The sequence below is a fragment of the Colletes gigas genome, unplaced genomic scaffold, assembly GCF_013123115.1.
Source record: "Colletes gigas isolate AHSC1104 unplaced genomic scaffold, ASM1312311v1 Colletes_gigas_Sc00009, whole genome shotgun sequence".
Taxonomy (NCBI): Eukaryota; Metazoa; Arthropoda; class Insecta; order Hymenoptera; family Colletidae; genus Colletes; species Colletes gigas.
Genome location: NW_025106638.1, coordinates 3,592,297 through 3,616,530, shown reverse-complemented (window position 1 = coordinate 3,616,530; position 24,234 = coordinate 3,592,297). Strand labels below are relative to the sequence as shown.

General features: G+C 31.3%; 3 protein-coding genes across 6 annotated transcripts; 2 read left to right on the top strand and 1 right to left on the bottom strand.

The window, feature by feature from the left end:
* Positions 1 to 1,818: 1,818 nt before the first annotated feature.
* Positions 1,819 to 19,392, bottom strand: LOC122397229 (actin-related protein 2/3 complex subunit 2). Of its 3 annotated transcripts, XM_043396260.1 has the most exons (8): positions 5,397 to 5,439; positions 4,242 to 4,302; positions 3,583 to 3,676; positions 3,383 to 3,482; positions 3,103 to 3,304; positions 2,715 to 2,935; positions 2,310 to 2,511; positions 1,819 to 2,223 (listed from the first exon to the last, which is right to left on the bottom strand). In XM_043396260.1, the coding sequence occupies exons 1-8, from the start codon at positions 5,422 to 5,424 to the stop codon at positions 2,196 to 2,198; spliced, it is 936 nt and encodes a 311-aa protein (XP_043252195.1). In that variant the 5' UTR covers positions 5,425 to 5,439; the 3' UTR covers positions 1,819 to 2,195. The 3 variants fall into 3 exon arrangements, with proteins under 3 accessions (XP_043252195.1, XP_043252197.1, XP_043252196.1); XM_043396262.1 differs by lacking the exons at positions 4,242 to 4,302; positions 5,397 to 5,439 and adding an exon at positions 19,358 to 19,392; XM_043396261.1 differs by lacking the exon at positions 5,397 to 5,439 and having other exon boundaries at positions 4,242 to 4,605.
* LOC122397227 (DNA-directed RNA polymerase, mitochondrial-like) lies at positions 5,958 to 15,506 on the top strand. Of its 2 annotated transcripts, none has more exons than XR_006259090.1 (18): positions 5,958 to 6,271; positions 6,614 to 6,733; positions 6,800 to 6,954; positions 7,392 to 7,519; positions 7,737 to 8,095; positions 8,169 to 8,515; positions 8,807 to 9,076; positions 9,424 to 9,771; positions 9,868 to 10,038; positions 10,279 to 10,404; positions 10,486 to 10,686; positions 10,824 to 11,099; positions 11,707 to 11,952; positions 12,026 to 12,185; positions 13,186 to 13,450; positions 14,248 to 14,442; positions 15,077 to 15,168; positions 15,389 to 15,414. XR_006259090.1 is itself a non-coding variant. In XM_043396258.1 (18 exons), the coding sequence occupies exons 1-18, from the start codon at positions 6,133 to 6,135 to the stop codon at positions 15,504 to 15,506; spliced, it is 3,705 nt and encodes a 1,234-aa protein (XP_043252193.1). In that variant the 5' UTR covers positions 5,958 to 6,132. The 2 variants fall into 2 exon arrangements, 1 of the variants encoding a protein (XP_043252193.1); XM_043396258.1 differs by having other exon boundaries at positions 14,248 to 14,431; positions 15,389 to 15,506.
* A 24-nt stretch (positions 19,393 to 19,416) lies between the features above and the next one.
* On the top strand, positions 19,417 to 23,534 carry LOC122397228 (sialin). The gene is made up of 7 exons (XM_043396259.1): positions 19,417 to 19,801; positions 20,974 to 21,194; positions 21,637 to 21,873; positions 21,938 to 22,025; positions 22,095 to 22,315; positions 22,395 to 22,925; positions 22,995 to 23,534. Exons 1-7 carry the CDS (start codon positions 19,732 to 19,734, stop codon positions 23,112 to 23,114), a joined length of 1,488 nt encoding a protein of 495 aa, XP_043252194.1. The 5' UTR covers positions 19,417 to 19,731; the 3' UTR covers positions 23,115 to 23,534.
* Positions 23,535 to 24,234: the final 700 nt, after the last annotated feature.

Here is a 24,234-nt window from a genome sequence, read left to right as displayed (position 1 = left end):
TTTATTTTTCTTCTTCTTTTTTTTCAAACTTCATCGACATATATTCGTGACACTTTTCCGATTAAAATGACACCAAATACGATATACAATTTAAATCCTATTTACTAACGCAATAAGCGATCAAAGGCATGCATCGAAACATAGGCGATGTTTACGAGGGCCTATACAGAATCAGTATTTCATTCTGCGACCTCTACCGAGAGAGGATACCGATTTCGTACAGGCTACCGTAAACATCGTCTGTGTTTCGCTGCAGCCGACCCGAAGCGAAAGAAACGATATCAAATTCGGCGATGCTCGAGCGCCTCAGTCCTTCTTTGTCATATGCTCGCTGTTCTTTTCTACACTCGCCGCCTCCAGCAGGCATCAACAAAATATCAAGAACCGTTTCTCGTCCACGGCGTTGAGCCCCGAAAGCGTCGCTTCTATAGAAAAAATATTGTACTTACGTATCGTTAAACATGCGTCGAGGACGAAAATTTCACTTAATATAGAAAAAAACGGTAGCGTTATACAGGGTGAGGCGTTTAAAACAGGCCAACTAAATAACTTGCCTACTTTTGCACGATGGGAAAAAAAATTTATTGACCAATCTTGCTTAGCTCCGTGGGAAGAATATTATGGTACACAAAAGACTTCCCTTAATGTCATATTTTTTTAAAATATCAGTTATCGAAATTTTTTAAAATTAGAACTGCATATTTTTATGATCGTGACGTAATTGACATCAACAAAAATATTACACCGATGAAGATATAGTATCATTTAAAAATAATATTGGTGAACTTAGAATCTCAAATAGTATGACCTTGATTAAAATTGTTTTTATTCTTCTAGATATTTACCCCTTCCAAACGAACATTTTAAGCAGAACTCCATATTTTTATCGTTTACTCCAAGACGAATATATCGATTGCTACGATTTGACCTTCAAATGACTTTAAATATAGGAAATGTAGATCATGTCACGTATCGTTAGATTCATCTTGACCTCCACTATAACATTACAGCGATAAAAATGTATAGTTTTGTTTAAAAAAACCTCGATAATCTTGATATCTCGAAAAATATCACCTCAATAAAATTTTTTTTGGTCATAATATTCGCATCTTATAACCAAATGAGATTGGTTGGACAAATTGTTTCGTACCATGAAAAGTACTAGGTTTAATCGCCACAACCTGTGTGATAGTCGAAAGAACACTTCAAACTGAAGATCTAAAAGTCTTCCAACTGTCTCTGGTGTCTGTTTTAAACGAAAGGGTGTGGTTATTAATGAATTCTCGTATCAGACACTCCCCAGTTTGCACCTAGATTCGATTTTCCAGCCATAGTAAGTACGTATTGATAATAGCAATTCCTACATTATCTCTACAAATACATGCTTCTAATTAATACAGACACGGAGGTTTTGCAATTTTATCACTTATTATGTAGAATTAATACTTTTATTATTTTACAATAATTATACCGGTAATAATAGAGTATAGACAATAGAAATAATTTATAAAAAAAAAAATACATATATATATATATCGGTGTAATTATTTTTTATAAAATTCATAAAATTATTCAAAATATTCATATTTTTCGTTGAACAATTGTGGTATAATAAAAAAACAGGTTTATATAGAATTTGATCACGGGGATCGGTTATTGTTATCTTTTTATTTTATTTACTAAGTAAATAAAATTTGTAATTTAAATAAATTTTCATTTAACGCATAAACTCTTATTTTAAAAAATATTTTTAATAGTAAAATTAACCAACTAAAAATAAATTCAAATAAATTTTTAGTCAATTTCTTATGTGTTATATAGAATTATGTTATCGTTTTTTTACATAAAGGAATAGTGAAATAAATTTGTTTTCGTGAACTCTATGTGTTAAGAACTTTAATTATAAAATGACTTTTTAACCGTGCGCATTGTTGCTGCGTACAATAACGTTTTTAATATGTTTACAGCAATTATAGACTCTTCTAAAGAACATTGTACTGTTCCGAGACAATTTCTGATAAAACTCGAACATTCAAAATTCTCGACTCGTTCGCCGAGTTAGAATTTTTCATTACAAAGAATATTTCTTGCTAGAAAATCAAAAAGTTTCCAGCAAAATTGATAAGATAAACGGGAGTTTCGTTTATCATTTATCGAAAAACGATATTAGGAATAGAACCTTCCTTTTTAGTCTTTCATTCCTTCCTGATGAATGTTCGACCCCTGAAAAATGGAAAAAAAATATTGAAACTACTAACTACGTTATTATTTCAGGATTTGTAGAATATTATTTTTGGAAAAAGACATACGTGATGGTTTTCTTTTCAGTATTTTTCGACTGAGATCTGGCCCGATTTATTACTTTTAGAAAGTCTGTAGTTTTGGTACGCATTCTTGAGTGAATATACACCTTACTGCATTTGATATGATAGTGCAGGTAATTTCTAAACATGTGAATTAGGTCGATCGTATTGTCGCGGGCTTCTCTATTTGTGTGACGTGGAAATAGAACTGTAAAAGACAATTCATTTATGAGTAAGGAACTTTGCAGGTGTTTGATGTTAAATATGATATTTTTTCGGCTTTACGGGTGCCCGACAATTTTAGAGATTCAATTATAACAGAATGTCGAATTTATGCGCTCCGATATGCTACACTCGGATATGCGAATTTAGAGATATACTGATACGCGAAATTTCGGGTAATATGTTTACCAAACGTAATATATCCAATACAGTCGCCAATGGCGGCCTCAGAGTCTTGCAATTCCAACGGTGGCTCGCGATGATTGAATAAAACCTGTGGAGCCGTGTGACTTGCTCGTCTGCCCTCCTTCAATTCTTGTAAAAATAATTTCCCGATCACCATATCATCCTCGTCTTTGAATATCGTACTAAACACCACCGTTACTCTGTCACTTTTCGCTTCTACATACCTAAACACAAGAATGGTATTAGAAAGCCTTTGATTTTTGACCGAGTATTAGATGACGTTTATTCAATAATCAAAACCTAATTTTTACTTTTATAAAACCCTTGAACTCCAAATGTAATAAATTATACACACTTTTCCATTATGGTTTGGAAAACTTGTCCAACTTACATGGTTTCTTCGTCCCTATATTGAATCACTGCCCGCTTTTGCAGCTGTGTCCCTGGTGAATCATAATACTCCTCTTGAAAATCGAAGTACTTTTCAAAAACACTGGCAAAACAATGTCTTTTTAAAAGCGCAATATTTTTAACCAATCCCTCCCAATCTTCTGGTAGATTTTCCAAATCCAACAATACTGAAACATTGAAACCTGAAAAGAATCATTGATTTGAACAAACACTGTAATTAAAATATATTTTCTACAAATAAAATGGGCGAAACCATTTACCATTCTCTGGTGCAATAAGATAAGATCCATATTTGCGTATAAGCAATTCGTCAGCTCCGTGTTCTTGCAATTGTTTGTAAAATTTTAGCAGAATGCTTATCTGGAAAGTGTCAAGCACCAAATACAGACTTCATTGTTGCCAAAAATTTAATTGTTCATAAGAAATACTATGCAATTTGTGAAATTCTTGTCATACTTACCCTGATTTTTGACTTATCACCACTCAGGTTCGAAATGTGAAACAGAACTCCATCAAAGTCAGCCACAACAACGTCTGTTGGTTCTGGTTTGTGCCTGAAGAAACAGAAAATATAGAAAATATGAAAAACATAACCTATCTTAAACTAAGATAATGCTAAAAAAACTTGATATTTATTGTAAATTGAACAATATTTGTATAAAGTAGATAATGTTTACATAAATTTAGTAACAATTTCTCGCAATATTATAAATAATACAGTTTAATTGCGGGAAAAGTGTTTAATATAAATGTTAATTAGTATAGTATTTTCATAATAATTAGTCAAAATTCTATATTATAAACAATACATTTTAACATTACAATTAGAATTAAATTAGATAGCATTATGATATTGACAACTAAATAAAAATATTGCAATTATAATATTACAATTAAAATTAATAATATGTTTTAAATTGCAAAAATTGTTTTATATTAAAATACTTTAATTTGGGAACGAATGTTGATATAAATGTTAATTTAAAAAACCGATTTATTGGAACTTTGTTGTATACAAATGCAAATTTTAATATTTCGAAGTGGACTCCGCCCTAAATAAATCTGATTCGTTTGTGATTCATTGAAAAACAGGTTTTTTTTTTAATGAAAATTACTTACCCCGACAAAGCATTTTTAACTTTGTTAGTTAAGGTTTCTTCAAGTATCCTGTTGTGTATCTCTAACAAAATCATTATTGCGTTTTATATTAATTAATTAAAATATTTTAAGATAGTAATTACTAACTATCTACCGAGGTTTTTCAACTGTATACACGATTCTGACTAATTTCTAATCTTTCCTTTTCGAAGTTAGAACTGACTTCAGTCCCAGTCAGTGTGGCCAGATTTGGCATAATTGAGTGCATTGAGGGCGACACTAGTAACGACGAATTTTCTATAGCACCTAGTGAAGTGACGGGGAAAACAGACACATTCTACTTCATGGGCTCTGCGTATGTGGATTCAGCACTTTGCACAACTTCGGGGAATCGAGAAAAAAGGCGAGTGTGAGCCTTTCCTTTTCGCTCTTGCAACAGTTAAAATCTAATCTTATGACAATCGGCATACGATTTCGAGTCTCGACCATCCGAGCATTTTTACTTTCCCACTTCTTGCAAGAAGAATCGATTCTTGAATCAATTCTAAATTGAAACGATTAGAATCGATGCAGCATGAAATCGAACTCTGCAGAATCGATCTATTGAAAATCGATTTATGAAATCGTTCAAGATACCACTTCAGTCAGTGTACTACCTATTACTATCGAAATATTAATGGGTTATCGTGACTTAAACTTCGAAATTGTTACATCAAATTTGCATATTTAAGATATGACAAATAAAACAATTAATAATTAACAAAGTGTGCATTTGCATTTTTACAAAAGTCGTTAGATAAAATAAAAAATATATTTTTTAAATAAATTCGAAACTAGCAAAATGATGACTTAAATTACCCCTAATGTCGTATGATCTACATCATGTTCAATTTGAAACAAAATTAAATGCGATCATTTAATTTTTGTAATCCGATAAATGAAACAGAATCTTTAACAATTAATATAAAAATGTCTAATTTAAGGAATAGTCCTCAAACTAAATGAATAGTCTGTAATACTTCTTTTAAAGTTAATAATAATTTTTCTTTTCTTACTTGTATCGTTTGAATGTTTTTAAAATGTAGATTTAAAATGTAATGTGATTTTACTTTCAGATAAGAAGATTGCATGTCAGTGTGTTACATACAAACATCTTTAATCCCACGACAAGCGCACCTTTTTTCGGATTCCGTACACGCGGCATTGATACTATAAAATTTTAACTTTTGGATCAAATAGGAAAATGAGGAATAGAAAAAGTTCCGAAGTCGATCCGATCACAAGAAAATAAGTTTTTGGCAAAACACTAAGTCGCGAAACTAAGTCGTATTGGTACTCTGTACATAAGTGCGCCTACCGGACGGTTAAACTTACTAGCAATGTGATTTTCATCCAATATTTCATAACAAAACCATAATTTGAAACTTCCATGCAGAATAGTTAATTGCAACCATTTCTAGACATTCTAATTTTGTTTTTTTTATTACTGAATTGGTGATTTACGAACTTTAACGTCAAGGGAGGAGAGAAACAACAAAATTTATTTCTTCAACCACGTGTCACGTGTTAATTTAACCTTCCTTTTCAAATGGCTTTTACCTAGTTTGAATCTTATTAAGCCCCCGGGCCCATAACCTGTTGAGGTTAACGAATAAAAGTAATAACCAGGAAGCTAAAAAGAAACAAACAAATATATTTAATAATTAAGTATAAAAAAAAGAAATAGTTTTATCGCTCACGTAACTTTACAGCCACCACAGTGCGACATAGTTTAATCAGAATGGTTTAAGCCGCAGAATGCGGTTGATCGGTTCTCGTAAAGTTAATATTGTCTGTAAAGTTATTTATTTATTTGAATTAATCATTCATAAAATGATTCAATTTGGAACAAATCGTGATTAATCGTTCGAAAATGTATAAACATTTCGTAAATTTAGTTACAATACGCATTTCCATACACGATATTCCCTTCATGCCAAAGCAAATAATTATGCAGAGTTCAATAAGGTTATGTTCGTTCTGTAACTTCTATCATAGAAAAGTTACAAAATGTAAGATTGCTAATATTATTATTACTTTAACTATTATTTAAAATTCTTTAATCATTCAGTAGTTATTACTTATTTAAAATTAAAATATTACTAGTGTTATTTCAATTATTATATATATTTCTATTATAGTGTTATTTTCTATAATTTTCATTTGACTTGTTATTTACGTGTTTTTTAATTTACAATAGATATGTTTAAATGTAATTAGTCGCATAATGAATTTTTACAGTCCTATAATATTGTACAATATTTTATCTTTCATACTATTTTATATTTTCCACTATTGATTACCTTGTTCCCATGATATTATTGTATTTAAATTCAACTAATTTCTTTTAAAAGTATCCCCAGTGATGTATTATCAAATTTGTAACAACACAATGACAACAAATGTCTTGAGTGAAATACCAGTAAAAAAGAAAGTAAAACAAAGAACGAAGAAATGTACAGAGTTAATACAAGGTACAGATTTCATTAATATTTTTAAAATTTTAATATTTTTTTCAATTTAAATTTCTATCATTTCAGTGTTGAATCAAAGAACAACCAATCGGAAGGCCACGGTGCAAAAGCTGGAGGCTTCAGACATAGCCATGCTTGTCAATCAACCAAATGTTGTAGATAAATCGCATAAATCTGAGAATACAAAAAGTTTTTGTAAAAATGACTTTGATCCAAGTGCAGTAAGTACTCAATAATTTTTCTATTTCTTATGAGTAGCAATTACAAAACTAGCAACATTACAAACATTTGTTGGAACCAATTTAGATTCAATAATGAATATACATTAATAATTATGGTTTTAATAATTGTTCTAGCTCCTTTTATGCAAGAAATAATTATTTAATTAGTATGAAAATTAAAATCTTTTTCTATAGCTCGATTTGACTTTGGTGGCTTTAATTTCTTTTGTTCTCTACTGTAAATTTGTTCTGTATCATTAACGAGAGTGTCTAATCTTGCGATACCTAGGTTAGAAACATGTTTTTTATTCAGAGCAATTACATTTCTGTGTTAGCTTTATAAAACCTTGGATAGAAAAGAGATTTATTTGAGATTTGGAAATGTAATTTTTGATTGAAGTATGATTGTGATTATATAAATACGTGTACAATTACAGGTAAACGAAACAGGAACATTGACAAACACAAACAGAAAACTGAAAAAATTTAATAAGGAGAAGAATACTGGTGATGGGAAAAAAGTAGCACAGACGGTAGTAGATGAAAATATGGTTAAATTGAAAACGTAAGTACGATAAGAATATGGTGGTTTTTAAATACAAAAAGTGTTAATGCAAAGCATTAGAAAGTTAAAAAGAGTTGGGGGAAATACTATGTTCATCAAATCTCTGTCAATATTATTAACTATTTATTAATTAATTATAGACTAATTTTGCAATTGCTACGAATAGTTTGAAATTTCTATGGATTGATAACCTTTACACAACTGAATTATTGCACAGGAACAAAGCATCAGATAAAAAGAAGAAATCGGACCAAACTGTCAATAAGTATATGACAGAACAGTATATCCAGACCCTATTAGTGTACATGCAGGTGTATTTGAGCTGTGGACTGTTGAAGAGAACAAACAAGACGTTGATGCTATACAGAAAACACATGCAAGGCAGATTACAACATTGTGACAAATGTATCGAGCTTTATAACGTCGTTTTGGAAGCTTACGCCTCCAAAGGGAACTTCGTTAAAGTAATGGAGCTCTACAAAGTGATAAAGATGGATTCTGTCAAGCCAACGCCACAAACTTACGTTTTTATATTGGATACATTGGGAAAAATAAAAATGGGGGAAAAACAAATAGGTAATTCTCATTGTTGAAAATAATATTATGTTTAAAAATGAAAATAAACAAGTTCATTTTTTCTTTTACACAGCTCTGTTGAATCAATTGAGACGAGAAATGTTTATTAATAATATATCATTTAATCAGATATTTAATAATTCGTATTTCAAGCACGGTCAAAGAAAGACGATTTTGGAATTAATTAGACAAATTTTGCCAAACTTTAAACTACCTGATGTAAAATTGAATGTGGAATATACGCATAATGTTTTGAATAAAACTATTATGCAGAATAATTATCAAAGTCCAGCGGTGGGGATCATTACGATGGAGGAGTTGAAAGATTGTTTGAAAGCGCAAATGCAAAATGAAGCGGAAACTGAAGTGCAAGTTGAAAGCATCGTCAAACATTGTGAAAACCCTTCTGTTAATAGATATGTACGGTACCGCTAAATTCTTTCAAACGTTTATAGAATAAGTAGCGATTCTTCGTATTTGTAATTTCTAAAGTCTTCTTTTCGATTGAGATAATAATTTGAATTTGTTCAAACATATATAGAATAAGTAAAACTTTTCTTTTTAGTTAATATTTGCAAGTTCGATTGGATAATTGGTGTTTATTTAAACATGTATCAAATTAATTAATTTGTATTGTAGTTTTTAAAGATATTCTTTTTAGTTAAAATTCACGAGTTGGATTGACTAATTGGAGTTTGTGTTCTAAATTAGAGGCAGAAAGTGATCGGAATGGAAAATTATTGGAAAGAGACAGCATTGACTGTTTTTGAAAGGAATTTGAAGTGTTTGAAAGAAAAAGAATGCCAATCCCATAATACTTTGATGGTTTTGCATCCATTTTTGGAAGTTTTGGATACTAAACACTATATACATGCTATCATGAGAGAAATTAGGCATATTGCACAGGGTTCTGAGAATTATAGCACGCCTCTAAAGTTATTGTACATCAATTTGGGAAACCATATTCATAAGAAGTACGAGGTATGTATTTTTATATTTTTTTTTTTTAGAATTTTCTATGTAAAAGTAATCATTTGCTTCAAAATATTCAATTTCAAAAATATTTTTTAATAAATTTAAGGAATATTATATGTATAGAAAACCGATGTGTAAAATTTCACTCTTATTCAATTTACAATTGTACATCAAATATTGTAAATATAAAAAAAATTTGGAAGCCAAAAGTTTGAATTGGATTTCGCAATTGTTTCACATTTATACATATGTTTGGAAACTGTTCTATTTGAAATTAATTTACGAAAAACAATTCTTCATCTATAATTTGTACGTATTGTTTAATTACTATTTTTCACGATGATAACTTCTAGATGCAAGTAAAAGAACAGACTGGAGTACTGGACAAAATAGTAAGTGTCTACCAAAAGTACCTAGAATGGTATTTACATCCGGAATGCTTTCCAAAATTAAAAAATCTCAACAATCGTACCGTGTGGAAGTACTTGGAACTTGAGGAAGAGAAACACGGAACATCTATAAACACCGTCAGTATAAATTGGCCATTAGAGGTGGTAACGGATGTTGGAAAATTTTTGTACAATATTATTTTGAACGATATAATACTTAAACCCGATATGTTGAAAGGCCAAGACGTTAAAGGATCGATTCCTGCTTTTTACACGCTATTCAGAAATAAAGGAAACTATTTAATGGAACAGGTTTGTAAATTAAGAAATGTTATTTTAAAATTATTCTTTTGGATCGACTAATGGTACGTGAGACATGTTTTTTATAATTTAGAACATTAATTACAGATTAAACCCCATCCTTTTGTGTCGAAATTGTACAAAGAGGCGCAAATTGAAATCCTGACGTTCAATTCAATTTTTCTGCCTTCTCGTTGCCCATCGCGCCCTTGGACTTCGATTGACTGCGGAGGTTTTCTTTTGACAAGAACGGATTTTGTACGAATTACAGACCAAACAGTGAGCTTGTATTTTTAATTAAGCTAGGTTCGAAGAAAACGGTACAGTTTGGAAAATTTTTTAATAATAGTTTGGGTAGTATTAGTAGTATTAATAGTTTAGATGGTGGATTTTATAGAGGAAAATAATTTTTATGGTAGATTTTGAAAGGTAGAACAATTTATATGAAGCCAAATAACACTTAAGATTGTAATATTAGGTGAGAAAAATGTTTTAACCATACAAATGTTTAATTTCCAGAATGTTTCTTGGAACAATCTTCAAAAGACACCATTGAAACAGTTATATCCAATATTCGACTCGTTAAATCAGCTCAGTTCAATTCCTTGGGTTATTAACTCCGCTATACTTGACATAGTCATAAAAGTAATAATCATTTATTTTTCGATTATTAATAATACATTGAAAAAATTATATAGTAAACGATGTATTTTTTTTATCGTTTAGGTATTCCAGGATGGTGGCTCTGTGGGATTATGTATTCCACAATCAACTTCTAAGTTAAGTCCTCCACCAACTATTAACAAGGATGCAACTCCCGATGAGAAACGAAGCACAGCGATAGCAATGGCCAAATATAAGCAAAAGAGGTATGAAATGTATTCGCTGTGGTGTGATTCGCTCTACAGGCTTTCGTTAGCCAATTATGTGAGTTTCTAATTTATTTATATAGAAATTACTAAATTGGGATGTTTTCAAATTTAATTCTGGGTCATTGTGAAACCATAAAAGTTTATTTGAATCGCAATTTTCTATATTTATTGTTTTTTTGTTGTTGTTTTAAGTTGAGAGACAAGGTATTCTGGCTCCCGCACAATTTGGACTTCAGAGGACGAGTTTATCCAGTTCCTCCACATTTGAATCATTTGACCGCCGATTTAGGTCGTTCTTTACTCCTATTTGGGAAACCGAAACCATTAGGTAGGAATGGATTGGATTGGTTGAAATTGCATGCAATTAACTTGACGAATATGAAAAAGGGATCCTCTATGGAGGAAAGATTGAAGTTTGCGGATGAAAATATAGAAAATATTCTGGACAGTGCTGAAAAACCTCTGACGGTGAGTTTATGGTCTCTGTGGAGAGGAAAGCAAGTTATACTAGAAGTTAAAATTATTTTTCTAGGAATAGTGTTTCTTTTCTCCCATTTTATACAACCTTTTTAAGTTGTAATTAGGAAATTTCTAAAGTCGAGAAAATTGTCTGGTTGGTGATATTATAAGTATGATATTATTAAAATATTGAAATTGAAATATCTTCGAAACCGTTGACGGTGTTAAAAAGTGTTTCGGTTAAAAATTGAATGGTTTCAGGCAATACATAACTAGATGCGAGTAACTTTTTTCTAAATAGACGTGTAGAGTACATACAAAAGTCAACTTTGTTTTCCTAAACGGAATTATATATTTTTTAATACATCATTAGGTGCAATTCTGAACCATTTATGGCAAAAAATCATGTTACAAATTGTATAAGTTTTCAAGTTACAAACGTTCCAGTTCTCTACTTAATCCGTTTCTTTATTAAACCCTATTCAAACCCAATTTAAGTTCTACCTAATCCTCAAACTTTTCTGGTCAATACTAATCCAATACTTCTCTTTCTCTAACCATAATCATCCAAAATAAAAATTTCACCTAAAATTCTAACCACTTACAATTCTACCAGGGTAAAATGTGGTGGACCCAATCAGAAGAGCCCTGGCAAACCTTGGCAACATGCATGGAGATATCAAATGCCCTAAAATCACCAAACATCGAGGAATACCAAAGCAAATTCCCAGTGCATCAAGATGGAAGTTGTAACGGTTTGCAACACTATGCAGCTTTGGGTAGAGACAAAATAGGTGCAGAAAGCGTTAATCTGTATCCATTCAAGGCTCCAAACGACGTTTACTCAGCAGTGGCTGCAATAGTAAGCTACAAACAAACTCAAAATCAAACAAAAACAAATTCTTCTCAAACAAAGCTCTTAAACCGATATTTAGGTTGAGAAAGAACGAGTGAAGGATGCTGAAAACGGAATTAAAATTGCTAAAGTTTTAGAAAAATTTGTTAAAAGAAAGGTAATTAAACAAACCGTGATGACATCGGTTTATGGAGTAACAAAATATGGCGCTAAATATCAAATTGCTAAACAGTTGAAAGGTAAACGTTTAATTTTCCAATTTTGTAAATGTGTATTATATTGAAAATTTAAAACTTTCCATTTGTATAACTTAATTGTTTTCAACGATAAAAAAGAAGATGAAATTGTCGAGAAGGTGCACCCTTATCGATTTTTATGAAATTAAAATACGCCTGTCGCTCAATTTACGCGAGGTATCCGTTCCACGTGGATTTGTTTTACGTGAATGAAAATTGCTTAACTAGAGTCTCTAAATACAATAGAAAAAATATTGAAAATAAAAGCTAGTATAAGTGTTGGGAATACATATTCATTTACATATTAGAACCGAAAATAAGACGAAAATCAAGAATACCAATTAGTTGATGGAGGCTTCATTACAAAGTTATTAACGTTTCCAATACACAATGTTGTGAACAAAAATCACCCACACGCGATTATACACGCCCCACGATTGTCCACAAATAATCCTTTCAGGCACTAACCACTATGCAATTAAATAAACACGCACCGCGATTATGTTATTCGTGAATGTCTATGTGTACGTGCATCACGGTTCTCCCAAGTTACTTACGAATAGAACTGTTATTAATTATTCAAATACATTTATATGTATTTTCCTTTTCATTGTATAATATAGGGCGATCGATTTTACGTTTGGACTTATACACAAAAATAGTTTGGACGGTATTCAAAACTTGAATGAAGTGTAAACAGCCAAACAAGTTATAAAAATTTTTTTAAACTACAATATCAACGTGCCTGGTTTCCTACTATATTGTCACTATATTTAGTTAAATGTACTTGAAATTCAGCAATATTGCCATAAAATGATTTTGTTATAAGTAGCGACATAGAGGTCATGAGAAATGAGGTCGACGTTTTTAAATGAAAGAAAATAGTCTTTTGTTTATATTCTGATAGGGCGTTTCGAGTCGAATACAAATTCAGTAATTTAGATGAATTCTAACTTTCATTTGTTGCACAAGTTATTCTTTAATTGTTTATGGGTTTGTTTAGATATTGAAAACTTTCCTGAAGAATATGTGTGGGCTGGAAGTATCTATATGTATTTAACGGAGAAAACATTTTATACTCTTAGAACTATGTTCACAAGTGCCAGAGAAATTCAAGATTGGTTTACGAAATGTGCAAGAATTATTTCCATCGTTTGTTGTGAAAATGTAGATGGATCGAATGGATTACTCCGTTGGGATTCCCTGTGGCACAACCTTACAGTAAATACCAGATATTCAGGAAGAAATACATATAATGAAACTAAACCGTTAGTATGTTTTTATTAATCTGTAGAATTAATTGCAAAAAATGTTGGAAATTGTTTTTTGAATTATTAAAATAAATTAAAGACTTGGTTTTGTATTTTAGAGATGAAATTGTAATTTAGAAGAAGAATTTGGTTAGAAAATCATTTTGTTAAATATTTTAAATGCATTTAAGCTTATTTAAGCGAATTTTTAATGTTTAATGGACTTAAACATGTTGTTTCTTTGTTTTAGAACAGAAATTCTACTTCAGAAAAAGCATCTGAGTAGAAAATTATCTTATAGAGTATTTAGAACGGTCGTAGGCTTATTTAAAAACGTAATTTGATATTTTATGGACCTAAAAATGTTGTTTTTGTATTTCAGAAAATGAATTCTACTTTGGAAAAAGATATGCCATTAAATCTAAGTAGAAAATTGTTTTGTTTAACATTTTGAAATGCTTATAAACTTGTTTACAAACATTCTTTTAATATTTTATTAATCTGAATAAAATTTAAGAGTTTTTCAATTATTTATATATTTTCTTCAAAAACTATGACAGGATAAAGGTCTTTAAAGTATAAAAATAAAATTTATTCATAGTGAAATTTTAAATTATTCTATAAAATTGACAACACTTTGTGAATCTTTCTTTAGAAATTTATTTTTCCAAAATTGCAATTTTGAGAAAATGTTATATTATAATTTGAGATGGTCTATATTTTCGTGGCACGGCGGATTTAGAAGGGATTCCCTTCCTCCTACTCACGGAAGAAGAGGGAAGAAGTATTATTATTATTATGATTTATGATTTCAGTAAACCGGATGCTGTGAAACAGAGGAACGCATTTGCACCTAATTTCATACATTCTCTTGATTCTACACACATGATGCTCACTAGTTTATATTGCGACAGAGCTGATGTCACTTTCGTTTCTGTACACGATTGTTTTTGGACTCATGCTTGCACCGTGGACCATGGCCCGTGGGGACCGTGGACAGTATGAATAAAGTTAGTAGAATTCGAAGTAACCAAATTCGAGTTTTTCAATTATTTTTATTATTATATTTAATAAACGAGTTAAATCGTCTCGAAACATAAGTGCATACTTGTTTTATAATTTCAATTGACACAAATTAATACAAACTTAAATTTATTTTTAATTTATGAAATTGAGATTTTAAAAAATAGGTATGACGATTTTCCGAAGATTTTCCAATTCAAAACTACTGATGTTTTCTATTTTGGGAATATCCTGTGGACATTCAGTGGAATATATTATGATTAAGCATTTCTAATGTTAAGTGACCGTTGTTAAAGAAATTGTAAATATTAAGATTCATTTATTTTAAGTGTTTTACAGATTAGGAATACTGTAAAATGGCAAATACTCCTCCGAATATCGAATATCGAATATATCTATTAATCATGTTGTACTTTGAAAAAGTATAAAGAATATCCCTAAAACAGAAATAACTAGTCAACTTGGGTTGAAAAATCTTCGGAAAAGTGTCGTAATTATGTTGTGATCTTGAAATTTTTGATTTGAAAAATAGATTTGTGTCCTTGTTTCTAATAAAAAAAATTTGAAATTTTTCAGAACACTAATCTAATTTTGATAAAATTGAGTTTGTAATTTTTATAGATTTGCAGAGAACAATTTGTTGCTCTCCATACTGAACCGATCCTCGAGGATTTGGCAAAGTTTTTCGTTAAACATTACAGACCAATTTACACGTAAGCAATATTTACGGAATTATTTAAATTGTTTTAATTGGTTTTATAAAAGATTAATATTTTTTAATTTTTATTTCAGTTTTACAATGCTAATATCGTATTCTATGTTATATGTATAATATAATTTAGAATCCTCGAATCTTTTATTAAAAATGTTATTTCTAAATATTTAAATAAAATTGGCACAGTAAAAATATTAATCTAAAGTTAATTGTTTCAGGAATCTGAAGATGGAAGAAGAAGCCATAATTAAACTAGAAAATAATTTAACAAATATACCTAAACAGGGTTCTTTTGATATAAACAATGTCTTACGGTCTATTTACTTCTTCAGTTAATAACATTTTACAATGGTTTTATGTATTTTAACAACAAAAATAATTCAAATTCTAGAACCTCAGTTTTCTATATTTTTGTACTTCTTCGTTTATTATTTTATGTTAACTAGGATTATGCTAACATAAGGATAAAACAGTTTTAATACCTGAACAGAAATTACTAATATTTCTGTTTTCGAATCTAAAAAAGAGTTAATACAAGGTACAGATTTCATTAATATTTTTAAAATTTTAATATTTTTTCAATTCAAATTGCTATCATTTCAGTGTTGAATCAAAGAATAGCCAATCGGAAGGCCACAATGGGTCTCGAAACCCCATTACCATTTTCGTGTCATTCGCAACGTTACCAATAGATTCAAAAATAGTCAACTCACATGTACTTACGCATACACTACAGCACAGACGAGATATATGAATAGACCTTTCACCTTATGGACTTTCGCGGCCGAATCTGACTGCCATACCGACCTGAAAATTCGGAGGTGATTTTAGCGGCCTCTTCTCATGGATGACGGTCAGTTGAAAAACTAGGCACTGAATTAGTATTGATGGGCAGCCAGCTGCAGTGTGTGCGTAAATACATGTGAGTTGACTATGGAGGGGAATTGAAAAAGCAGTGCAGTATTATCAGATGGCAGACCCGTGCCCAAAGGGAGCTGCCCCACCACTTACACACACTAATGCCAACCTCCTTGTATATGAGTTCTGGCATTTCGTATCTCTTTGAGGATTCGAGAAAGGCGGCGAATGTCAGTCTATCCTTCTTGCTCTTAACACAGCCGAAATTCGATCTATGTAGGCGTATACAATGTATAAGCAAAATACCATAATGAAACAAAAATTTCAAAAATTTTTTTTACGGAAATACACGTTTTAGGACCCCTTGATCATATTTTAACTATTAAAAAAAAGACATTTTTTTGCTATGCTTATGGACGTGCGTTCATATATTTATACTATTAATACTATTGGGTCTAAACAACCGAATAAATTTCACTGTAATTTTAAATTTTTAAATCTGAAAATATTTGAGAATACTGTCCTATTTGTCCTCTTTGTTTAGCAATTTAAAAAAAACGCTGACTCATTAAAATCAATCATATGAAAATGAATGGAAGTTGACACCGCCCCTACTGAAAATAAAGGACTGGAAAATTTTTGTTCTTTCAATGAAGAAAACTCTTTTACTTAATCTTTTTCGAAGGCGAAGGCAAAAAAGTCGATTTCGCCACGGCAACAATGGTTGGACGCGACGCGTGGACATTCCCCCGAAATAGGGGATCGGCTTTTGTTTTCCAGAAACGCTAGCGACAATGTATTTTCCAAGAGAGTCGAATGTAAGGACCACTGAAGGACGCTCAGTCTACGATACATTTATGACAGAGTTTTGGGGTGCATGTGGCCTAAAGAGCGAATGAGACTAAACAGGCCTGGCAACGGATGACGCGATAGCGGACGACCGCGTTGGGTCTCCAGGTAGCGCGTGTCGAGGCATTGATTGTTTATGAATAGAGAGAGAGTAGTTAAAAGAGGCAGACGACCTGACGTCGTACTGCTAGAAAAAATGAAGACTTTGTCCTGAAGGATCTGGCCACGGAGTAGGGAAGGCGTGGGACCTTCCGGTAAGAGCACTGTGAGAAGAGCACAGGACTTACCCCAGAACCGTCAAAGGCAAAATTTCTAACATACAGGCATGTCTCTATAAATTTCAAATCCATTAATCAATATGAATTTGTGATATCATGTCAGCCAATTTCGAAAATATGGTTTCGAGAAAAACTCATTTAAATTTCTGGTATGATTATTAACCGTTGGGTACTCTTCCCTCTAAATGGCTATAACTTTGTTATTTTTACGAATTTTAACGAGTCTACGTTTATTATAATTGCTAAATGAAGAGGACGAGTTCCGAGTCAAAGATCAGTTGCGGGGTTTTAAGAAAGGACAGATTTGCAGTTTTGTTCTCATTAATGTTTGCAGCGTGTTTGCGAGGGATGTGTCCGATATATACATATGTATATAATCAATTCATTTTCCTTCAATAATTCTCCATTGCAAAAATTCTACAGTATGCTTACATTTTTTTATATTTTAAAATTTTCCCATGTTATTAGAAAGTAGATATACGACGAAAGTTATACAACTTATAGTTACTAGCATGTATAACATGTATATGTATATAACGCATGGTCGCTTCGTATGGAAAGTCAATGAATCTTCAAAAAGCGCCCAGGTCCGATTTCGAGAAATGTAAGGTCTATCAGTCACGATGGCTTTTGTCGTTTACTGACGATTCGAACGGGTGGCGATGCCAGCAGGCTTGCTTTCGAGAAATGTAAGCGACGTCAGCGACGCAAGAGCGAGAAGGAAAGCGAGTATCAGCCTGTTCTTCTCGGCTCTTCCGAAACTCAACGAGCTCACGTACACGCAATTGGGCATAGTGTGCGAAAGTGAGGAATGAGAAGTTTCCGGGGCCCCGATGCACAGTCTGATTAAACTGATTTCGAGTCGCAAATACGTTTCTGCCGAGTTATTTTTTTAATAAATGATGTATTACAATTTAAAATAAAAAATAGAGAATTTGCGGTGTACGTATCAATGAAAAACATCCTTAGGAATTTTAATAACCTTGAAATTTTTAAATACTCTTAATCGATTGATTTCTCCAATGAAATTAATCGATTAATGTCCAATGATAGACCCTACAGCTTTAATTCCGTTAAAAAATAATAAAATTTATGTAATTTTATTTTCTGTCTCACTTCCTCTTGTGTTAATTTCTGAATCTGTTGATAACGTTGCGAGTGACACGAAAATGGTAATGGGGTCCCGGGACCCCAGAAACTCCGGCCGAAAAATTACATTACGTGAAACGTCTATTCATATATCTCGTCTGTGATCTTGCTTCCAAAATTTGTTACCGCACCAGGAGTACTCTGTACCAATATCAGAGGTTCCAATTGCTTCATATATTCTGCCACCGCGCAAACACTTGTCACACAAAACACATGGGATACAATTTACGTGCAACAGTGAATTTGTCTAGAGTTGGCATTAACAAAGATTTAAATAATATGCTGCCAAAAATATTTGATTTTACAGAAACCGTTTGCAATGGAATTTGTCACTTCTTAACCATTTCTTTTTTGTGAATCCAAACCGAGAATAAAAGGACATACGTTCAACCATTTTGCGCCAATACATTATTACTATTATTAATATTCTAAAACCGTTGCAAGTTGTTTCAGTTGTTTCCACTATAATGAAAGAAGTGATGGAAAACCATTTTAATTTAAGCTACGATGATAACACAGTTTTTGTATGCATTTCAAAAAGCTTTGATTTCGAAAATTAAATATGTCAAACGATTTAAACTTGAATAAAACGAAGATGACACTGTGCGTTTGCGTGTACCATTGATTATAAACAATGTAAAAATTACTAATAATAATGTAAATATTGAATTGGAAAAGCATACGATCGAACCACAACTACGACTTACAATTAGATTCATACCGTACGAACATACGCACGGTGAAAGGCTAGAACAAAGAAATTCGAAATCTGGCGACAACAAAAAGGAATCGTTTACTCCTAGAAAATGTTAATATTCCAGTTCACAGATAACAAATAACGTAATTAGTTATTTTTATCTACAATCTGTCAAATCATGTCTGTATCAACAAATTACTTGCGCAATACCTAAACATTCAGGCATTTACTTATACGTTAGTCATGAATAATAACATGTAACAAAATATGGATATAATAATTCACGTGGAAACGTATTTCTATACATGAGAATCAGTACGCAGATTAAAATACAGATATATTAACTATACCAGTACCACTGCTTGAAATTCCATGTCGATTGTTGCGAGTCGGATTTCAGTTGTTGTAAGAGCGAGAAGGAAAGGATCACACTCGCTTTCTCGATTACCTGAAATTGCGCGAACCACCACTCGCGTTAGGCGCTAAAGGAAGTTCGTCATTACTAGATGATTGATGCACTCAATTATGTCAAATCTGGCTACGCTGGTAGCAGTTCAAACGCCAACGGCGATGGCAGCGAACGATGGGCTACTTTGTATGTCTCGAGTTTTAAACAAAATCAATTAATAGTCGTATTGCTAGATTGGTATTACAACTGAATGTGTCGGATTCAGAGAAAACAGGAATAATCGTGAATGTTTCGGATTCTGTAAAATAACGCATTGACAACATGGAGGTGCTGGATCCTAGTGTCTCGAGAGATGACCAACCTCTGTGCATCAACGATCACCTGGAAAAAGGTTTCTCACTAATGTTCTATCACTCTGTTCGTTTCAGGATATTATTTCTTTCATGCGTGAGAAACGGTTGTTTTTTTTCAATCGCGTTTATCGCCTTCGTTCACTTGAATTGTTGGAGGCATTGTTTGGAAACAAAAGACTGATTAGACGACGCATTAGTTCTTCGCGGCACTGTCACCTGTCACCTGTCAAACTCCGTGCGCTTTATTTTTGACGGTTATTTTTCGAAAATATACATACGTTCCCTTTACATTTCAAAATTATTAACCGATTGTAATAATTGGCGCGCGAAGAATTCGCGATAAACAATAAACGGAACATATAAATAGAATAAAAACAAATTATAATGATAGATGTTGAAAATGAGAAAGAACCAGAGATTATACAATGTATTATCAGAAGATGTGCCAGGTTAACGCAAAACGACTTCGCACATTGTTGGGAGCTGAGGAGTTGGCATGTTTCATTTGCAATAAGGCAACAAAGAGTATAATTAATATTTATAGATAAGGTATTAGAAATAGCAACTTTAAATACTTATAAAATATAATTAAATAGCAACCAGGTTTATCATTTATCGTAACTCCTTAGCTTCAAACATTATTATGCATTATACATGCAATAATGTCTTGGATATTGGTTGACATTCAGAACCAAAACTGATCAAAGTTAAGTGAGAAAAAAATGCATAACATAACATATCAATATATCGCAAGCTTAGAAACGTAAACATATTTAGCAAGAGACGAGCCTGAACCAGTTCTGAGAAGTGATAGGGACAGCAACCAGCCAATTTCCAAGACAATACTGTATAATGAGCAGTAATAGTAAACTATAAATATATGAAACAAAAATATATACTCTAGCATAACCATATGTAAACGGTAACTTTGGAAAGTTAACTTGTTAAACTAGATCATAATTAATTGATAATAACAGATGAAGTCATATATGTACAGTAATAGATTTAACATTATAAAAAATGCAAACGTTAGATTAATTTATTGCGTAAGCAATGCAAAACCCATTATGTTCTTAAAATAATTGTATTAATTGATTCAATTTCAAAATAATAAAATACAATAGAGTTTTGATGTATATCAATTGCATTAATTAGTATTGTCATACAAAAAGCAGCATATTTATGTGTAATAATGTAATTCTCTTTTCAGTTACCGTGCCAGATAAACCATCAGATACAAAGTCATGCCTAAAAGCAAGGTATACATTAGGTTTTTTAGGATTTCTAGGTTTCGCTCTTGTCTATGCTATGAGAGTAAATTTATCCGTGGCTATTATTTCAATGGTTAATCAAACAGCAGAGATACATCATGATGATGACACTACCGATGTTTGTAATAATACAAAATCTAGTAATGGAATATTTATACCAGTAGGTGCTTTGATATTTTTTTAATATTTACCATCTATATTAATTGTTATATTACAATTACTATTTTATATTATTTTTAATGTTAATTTCTTTAATTTTCATTGATATTCAATTAAATTATTTATTAATATTTTATATTCATTACACGTATTAAGTCACATAACATTATATATAATACACAATTAAATAATTATTTAATATACATATAATATGTTGCTTTTATTACATTAAATATAGAATTAAAGTTTATATACATGGTATAGCATATTGTACGTGTATAGTATTGACACAGATCAAATGCCTGTATTACTCAGATATTTATTATCATATGTATTATTCATGCAGATTTATCACTTTTGATATGTCCTTGTACGCGGCCGGAACGTATATTGCACACCCACATTCTTTGTCTTTATCTGGTTAGTTAAATTTTAATTTTTAGAAAGCTGGAAAATTCGATTGGGATGAAAAGACACAAGGTCTTATATTGGGTGCCTTTTTCCTTGGCTATGTGGTTACAAATGTCCCAGGTGGTAGAATGGCAGAAAAATTTGGTGGAAAGCTAATATATGGATTAGGGGTGTTTTTTACTGCTGTACTAACTGTAATTAGCCCTTTTGCCGCGTATGCAGGATTAGTACCGTTTTTAATTGTGCGAGTAGCAGAAGGAGTAACTGAGGTAAATGTTCCTTGTAAAGGAGAAAAAATAATTACATCTGAAATGCAATTAATTAACTTTCTAGGGTGTTACATTCCCTGCAATGCATAGTATGCTAGCACACTGGATACCTCCTTTGGAGAGAAATAAATTCGCTGCTGTAGTGTATGCAGGTAATTACTTTTTCATTCACAATATACAATATACAATACATTTAATTTATCATATTTACTTTTACGTAGGCATAAATTTTGGAACTGTTATATCCTTACCAGTAAGCGGGTGGTTATGTTCATTTGAACTTTGGGATGGATGGCCTCTTGCATTTTATTTATTTGGAAGCCTTGGCATAGTATGGTATGCATTTTGGTTAATTTTTGTATTCGATACGCCTGCGCAACATCCAAAAATTGACCCTCTTGAAAGAGCATATATCGAAGCTACTGTGGAAAAGAAAGATGAGGTTCATTTTATTTTTGCTACATTAGTAGGATACAGATTGTTTTATTAATTAAAATTTACTTTGCTTATGTCTGAAACAGGACTACGATTTAGATGTTCCTTGGTTATCAGTATTTACATCCTTACCCATGTGGGCTATAACAATAACGCAATGTGGACAGTCATGGGCATTTTATACTCTTTTGACAGAATTGCCAACGTATATGGAAAAAATCTTGCATTTCAATATGCAACAGTATGCATTTCTTTCAGCATTGCCTTATTTAACTTCTTGGTTAGTCGGACTCGGTATATCAAGCTTCGCAGATGCCCTCCTTGTCCGTCAGTTACTATCTCCTTTGGCATCATTTAAGTTATGGAATACAGTGGGTTCATTAGGACCCAGTCTCAGTTTTCTTGGTGCTATATGGGCTGGATGCGATTCTACAGCTGTAATGATAATGCTTGCTGGCTTAGGGTCTCTGCAGGGCGCAGTTTACGCCGGGAACCAAATGAATCATATTGCTTTAGCACCGCGTTATGCAGGAACACTTTATGGCCTTTCGAATACAGCAGCAAATACTTGCGGATTTTTAGCACCGTATATAATTGGAAAATTAGTTCAGGGACATGTAAGTATAATGAAATTTGCAATGATTCTTATTATTTAGGCGAAAGTTATTGTGAGTAAATTGTTACAGGAAACGTTAGCACGTTGGCATACAGTCTTTTGGTTGGCAGCAGGAATAAACATGACGACCAATTGCTTTTACTTGATCTTCGCATCTGCTACAGAACAACCATGGAGTAAAGGTAGTTGATGACAAAGCTTTATTGGACACGAAACATTTAATATAGAAAACAATTTATCGTTAGACCGCATTGCGGTTAGTTCATTTTAGTTACTAATTATTATGTAATAATTTCTGTCAGCTAGGCACAAATTTTTTCTTTCAATTCCAAGTTTATTACAATATTAATTTTACGTAAATGAACAAGCTACACCTTGGTACAATTTATTATATTGATTTGCTAAAATAACACCAAATTAGGAATTAAATGACAAATTTTCATACGCGAGTATTTGTTATAATATTAGCTAAATATTAAATGTACTTTGTATATGACATTCCAATGAAACCATTCACATGACAATATAACTTTTGATAATGATGTTTGATTTTTGGTATTTAAATTAATTTTTTAATAATTAGTTCGAAAGAAAATTAATGTTATATTAAACCTAGAAATAATTTAATTTATTTTAATATCATGACATATATATATATATATATATAGAAGGTGTAAATTATTGCAAATATTTTTTATATTTATGTGCAAAAAGCACAGAAAATCTATATTCTTGTTTACATGTAAGCGTTTCATATGTAATATGAATGTAACATACAATATAAAACGAAGAAATATGATTTCTAAACAAAAATTTTATATTTTCATTTTATAACAACAAAGAGTGATAAATTTTTTCTTTACACTTTTCGTGGTGATAATCAATAATAATATCATACATAAATTTAAAATAAAAATAGAATGATACAAATTTCTTCATAGAAAATACAAAGATATCAAGAAAATTAACATACAAAATATCTTAATAAAGATTACTATATTAATGCACTGCAAACTTTTATAAAACTAATTCTTACGTAGGAATAAAATTGTTGCCTTTCATGTAGAATAACGATTTAATAATCTATACAAAGTCGTTATTTTGTTTAAAAAATAAATATAAATATAATATACGAATACGGTAATAAAATATAATTTACAGCACTTTGTTCGTGTACAATGTTGATTAAAAATTGTGATTATTGCATATAAATTTGTACGATGAGTTATATTTTAAAACAGGAAAATTTGTTACTTTTTGTTGTTTTTTTTTTTGTACTTAAGCTACAAACACTTTTACTTACATGTAAC

Coding starts and splice junctions, on each gene's coding strand:
- LOC122397229 (XM_043396260.1), bottom strand. CDS start 5,424: ATGCCGCGTGTACGGAATCCGAAAAAAG. Junction 3,305..3,382: donor TCTTATTGCACCAGAGAATG/GTAAATGGTTTC, acceptor GATTCTTTTCAG/GTTTCAATGTTTCAGTATTG. Junction 2,512..2,714: donor TATTGGATATATTACGTTTG/GTAAACATATTA, acceptor TGTCTTTTACAG/TTCTATTTCCACGTCACACA.
- LOC122397227 (XM_043396258.1), top strand. CDS start 6,133: ATGTATAAACATTTCGTAAATTTAGTTACAATACGCATTTCCATACAC. Junction 6,734..6,799: donor ATGTACAGAGTTAATACAAG/GTACAGATTTCA, acceptor CTATCATTTCAG/TGTTGAATCAAAGAACAACC. Junction 7,520..7,736: donor AATATGGTTAAATTGAAAAC/GTAAGTACGATA, acceptor ATTATTGCACAG/GAACAAAGCATCAGATAAAA.
- LOC122397228 (XM_043396259.1), top strand. CDS start 19,732: ATGGAGGTGCTGGATCCTAGTGTCTCGAGAGATGACCAACCTCTGTGC. Junction 22,026..22,094: donor CGCTGCTGTAGTGTATGCAG/GTAATTACTTTT, acceptor ACTTTTACGTAG/GCATAAATTTTGGAACTGTT. Junction 22,316..22,394: donor CTGTGGAAAAGAAAGATGAG/GTTCATTTTATT, acceptor TGTCTGAAACAG/GACTACGATTTAGATGTTCC.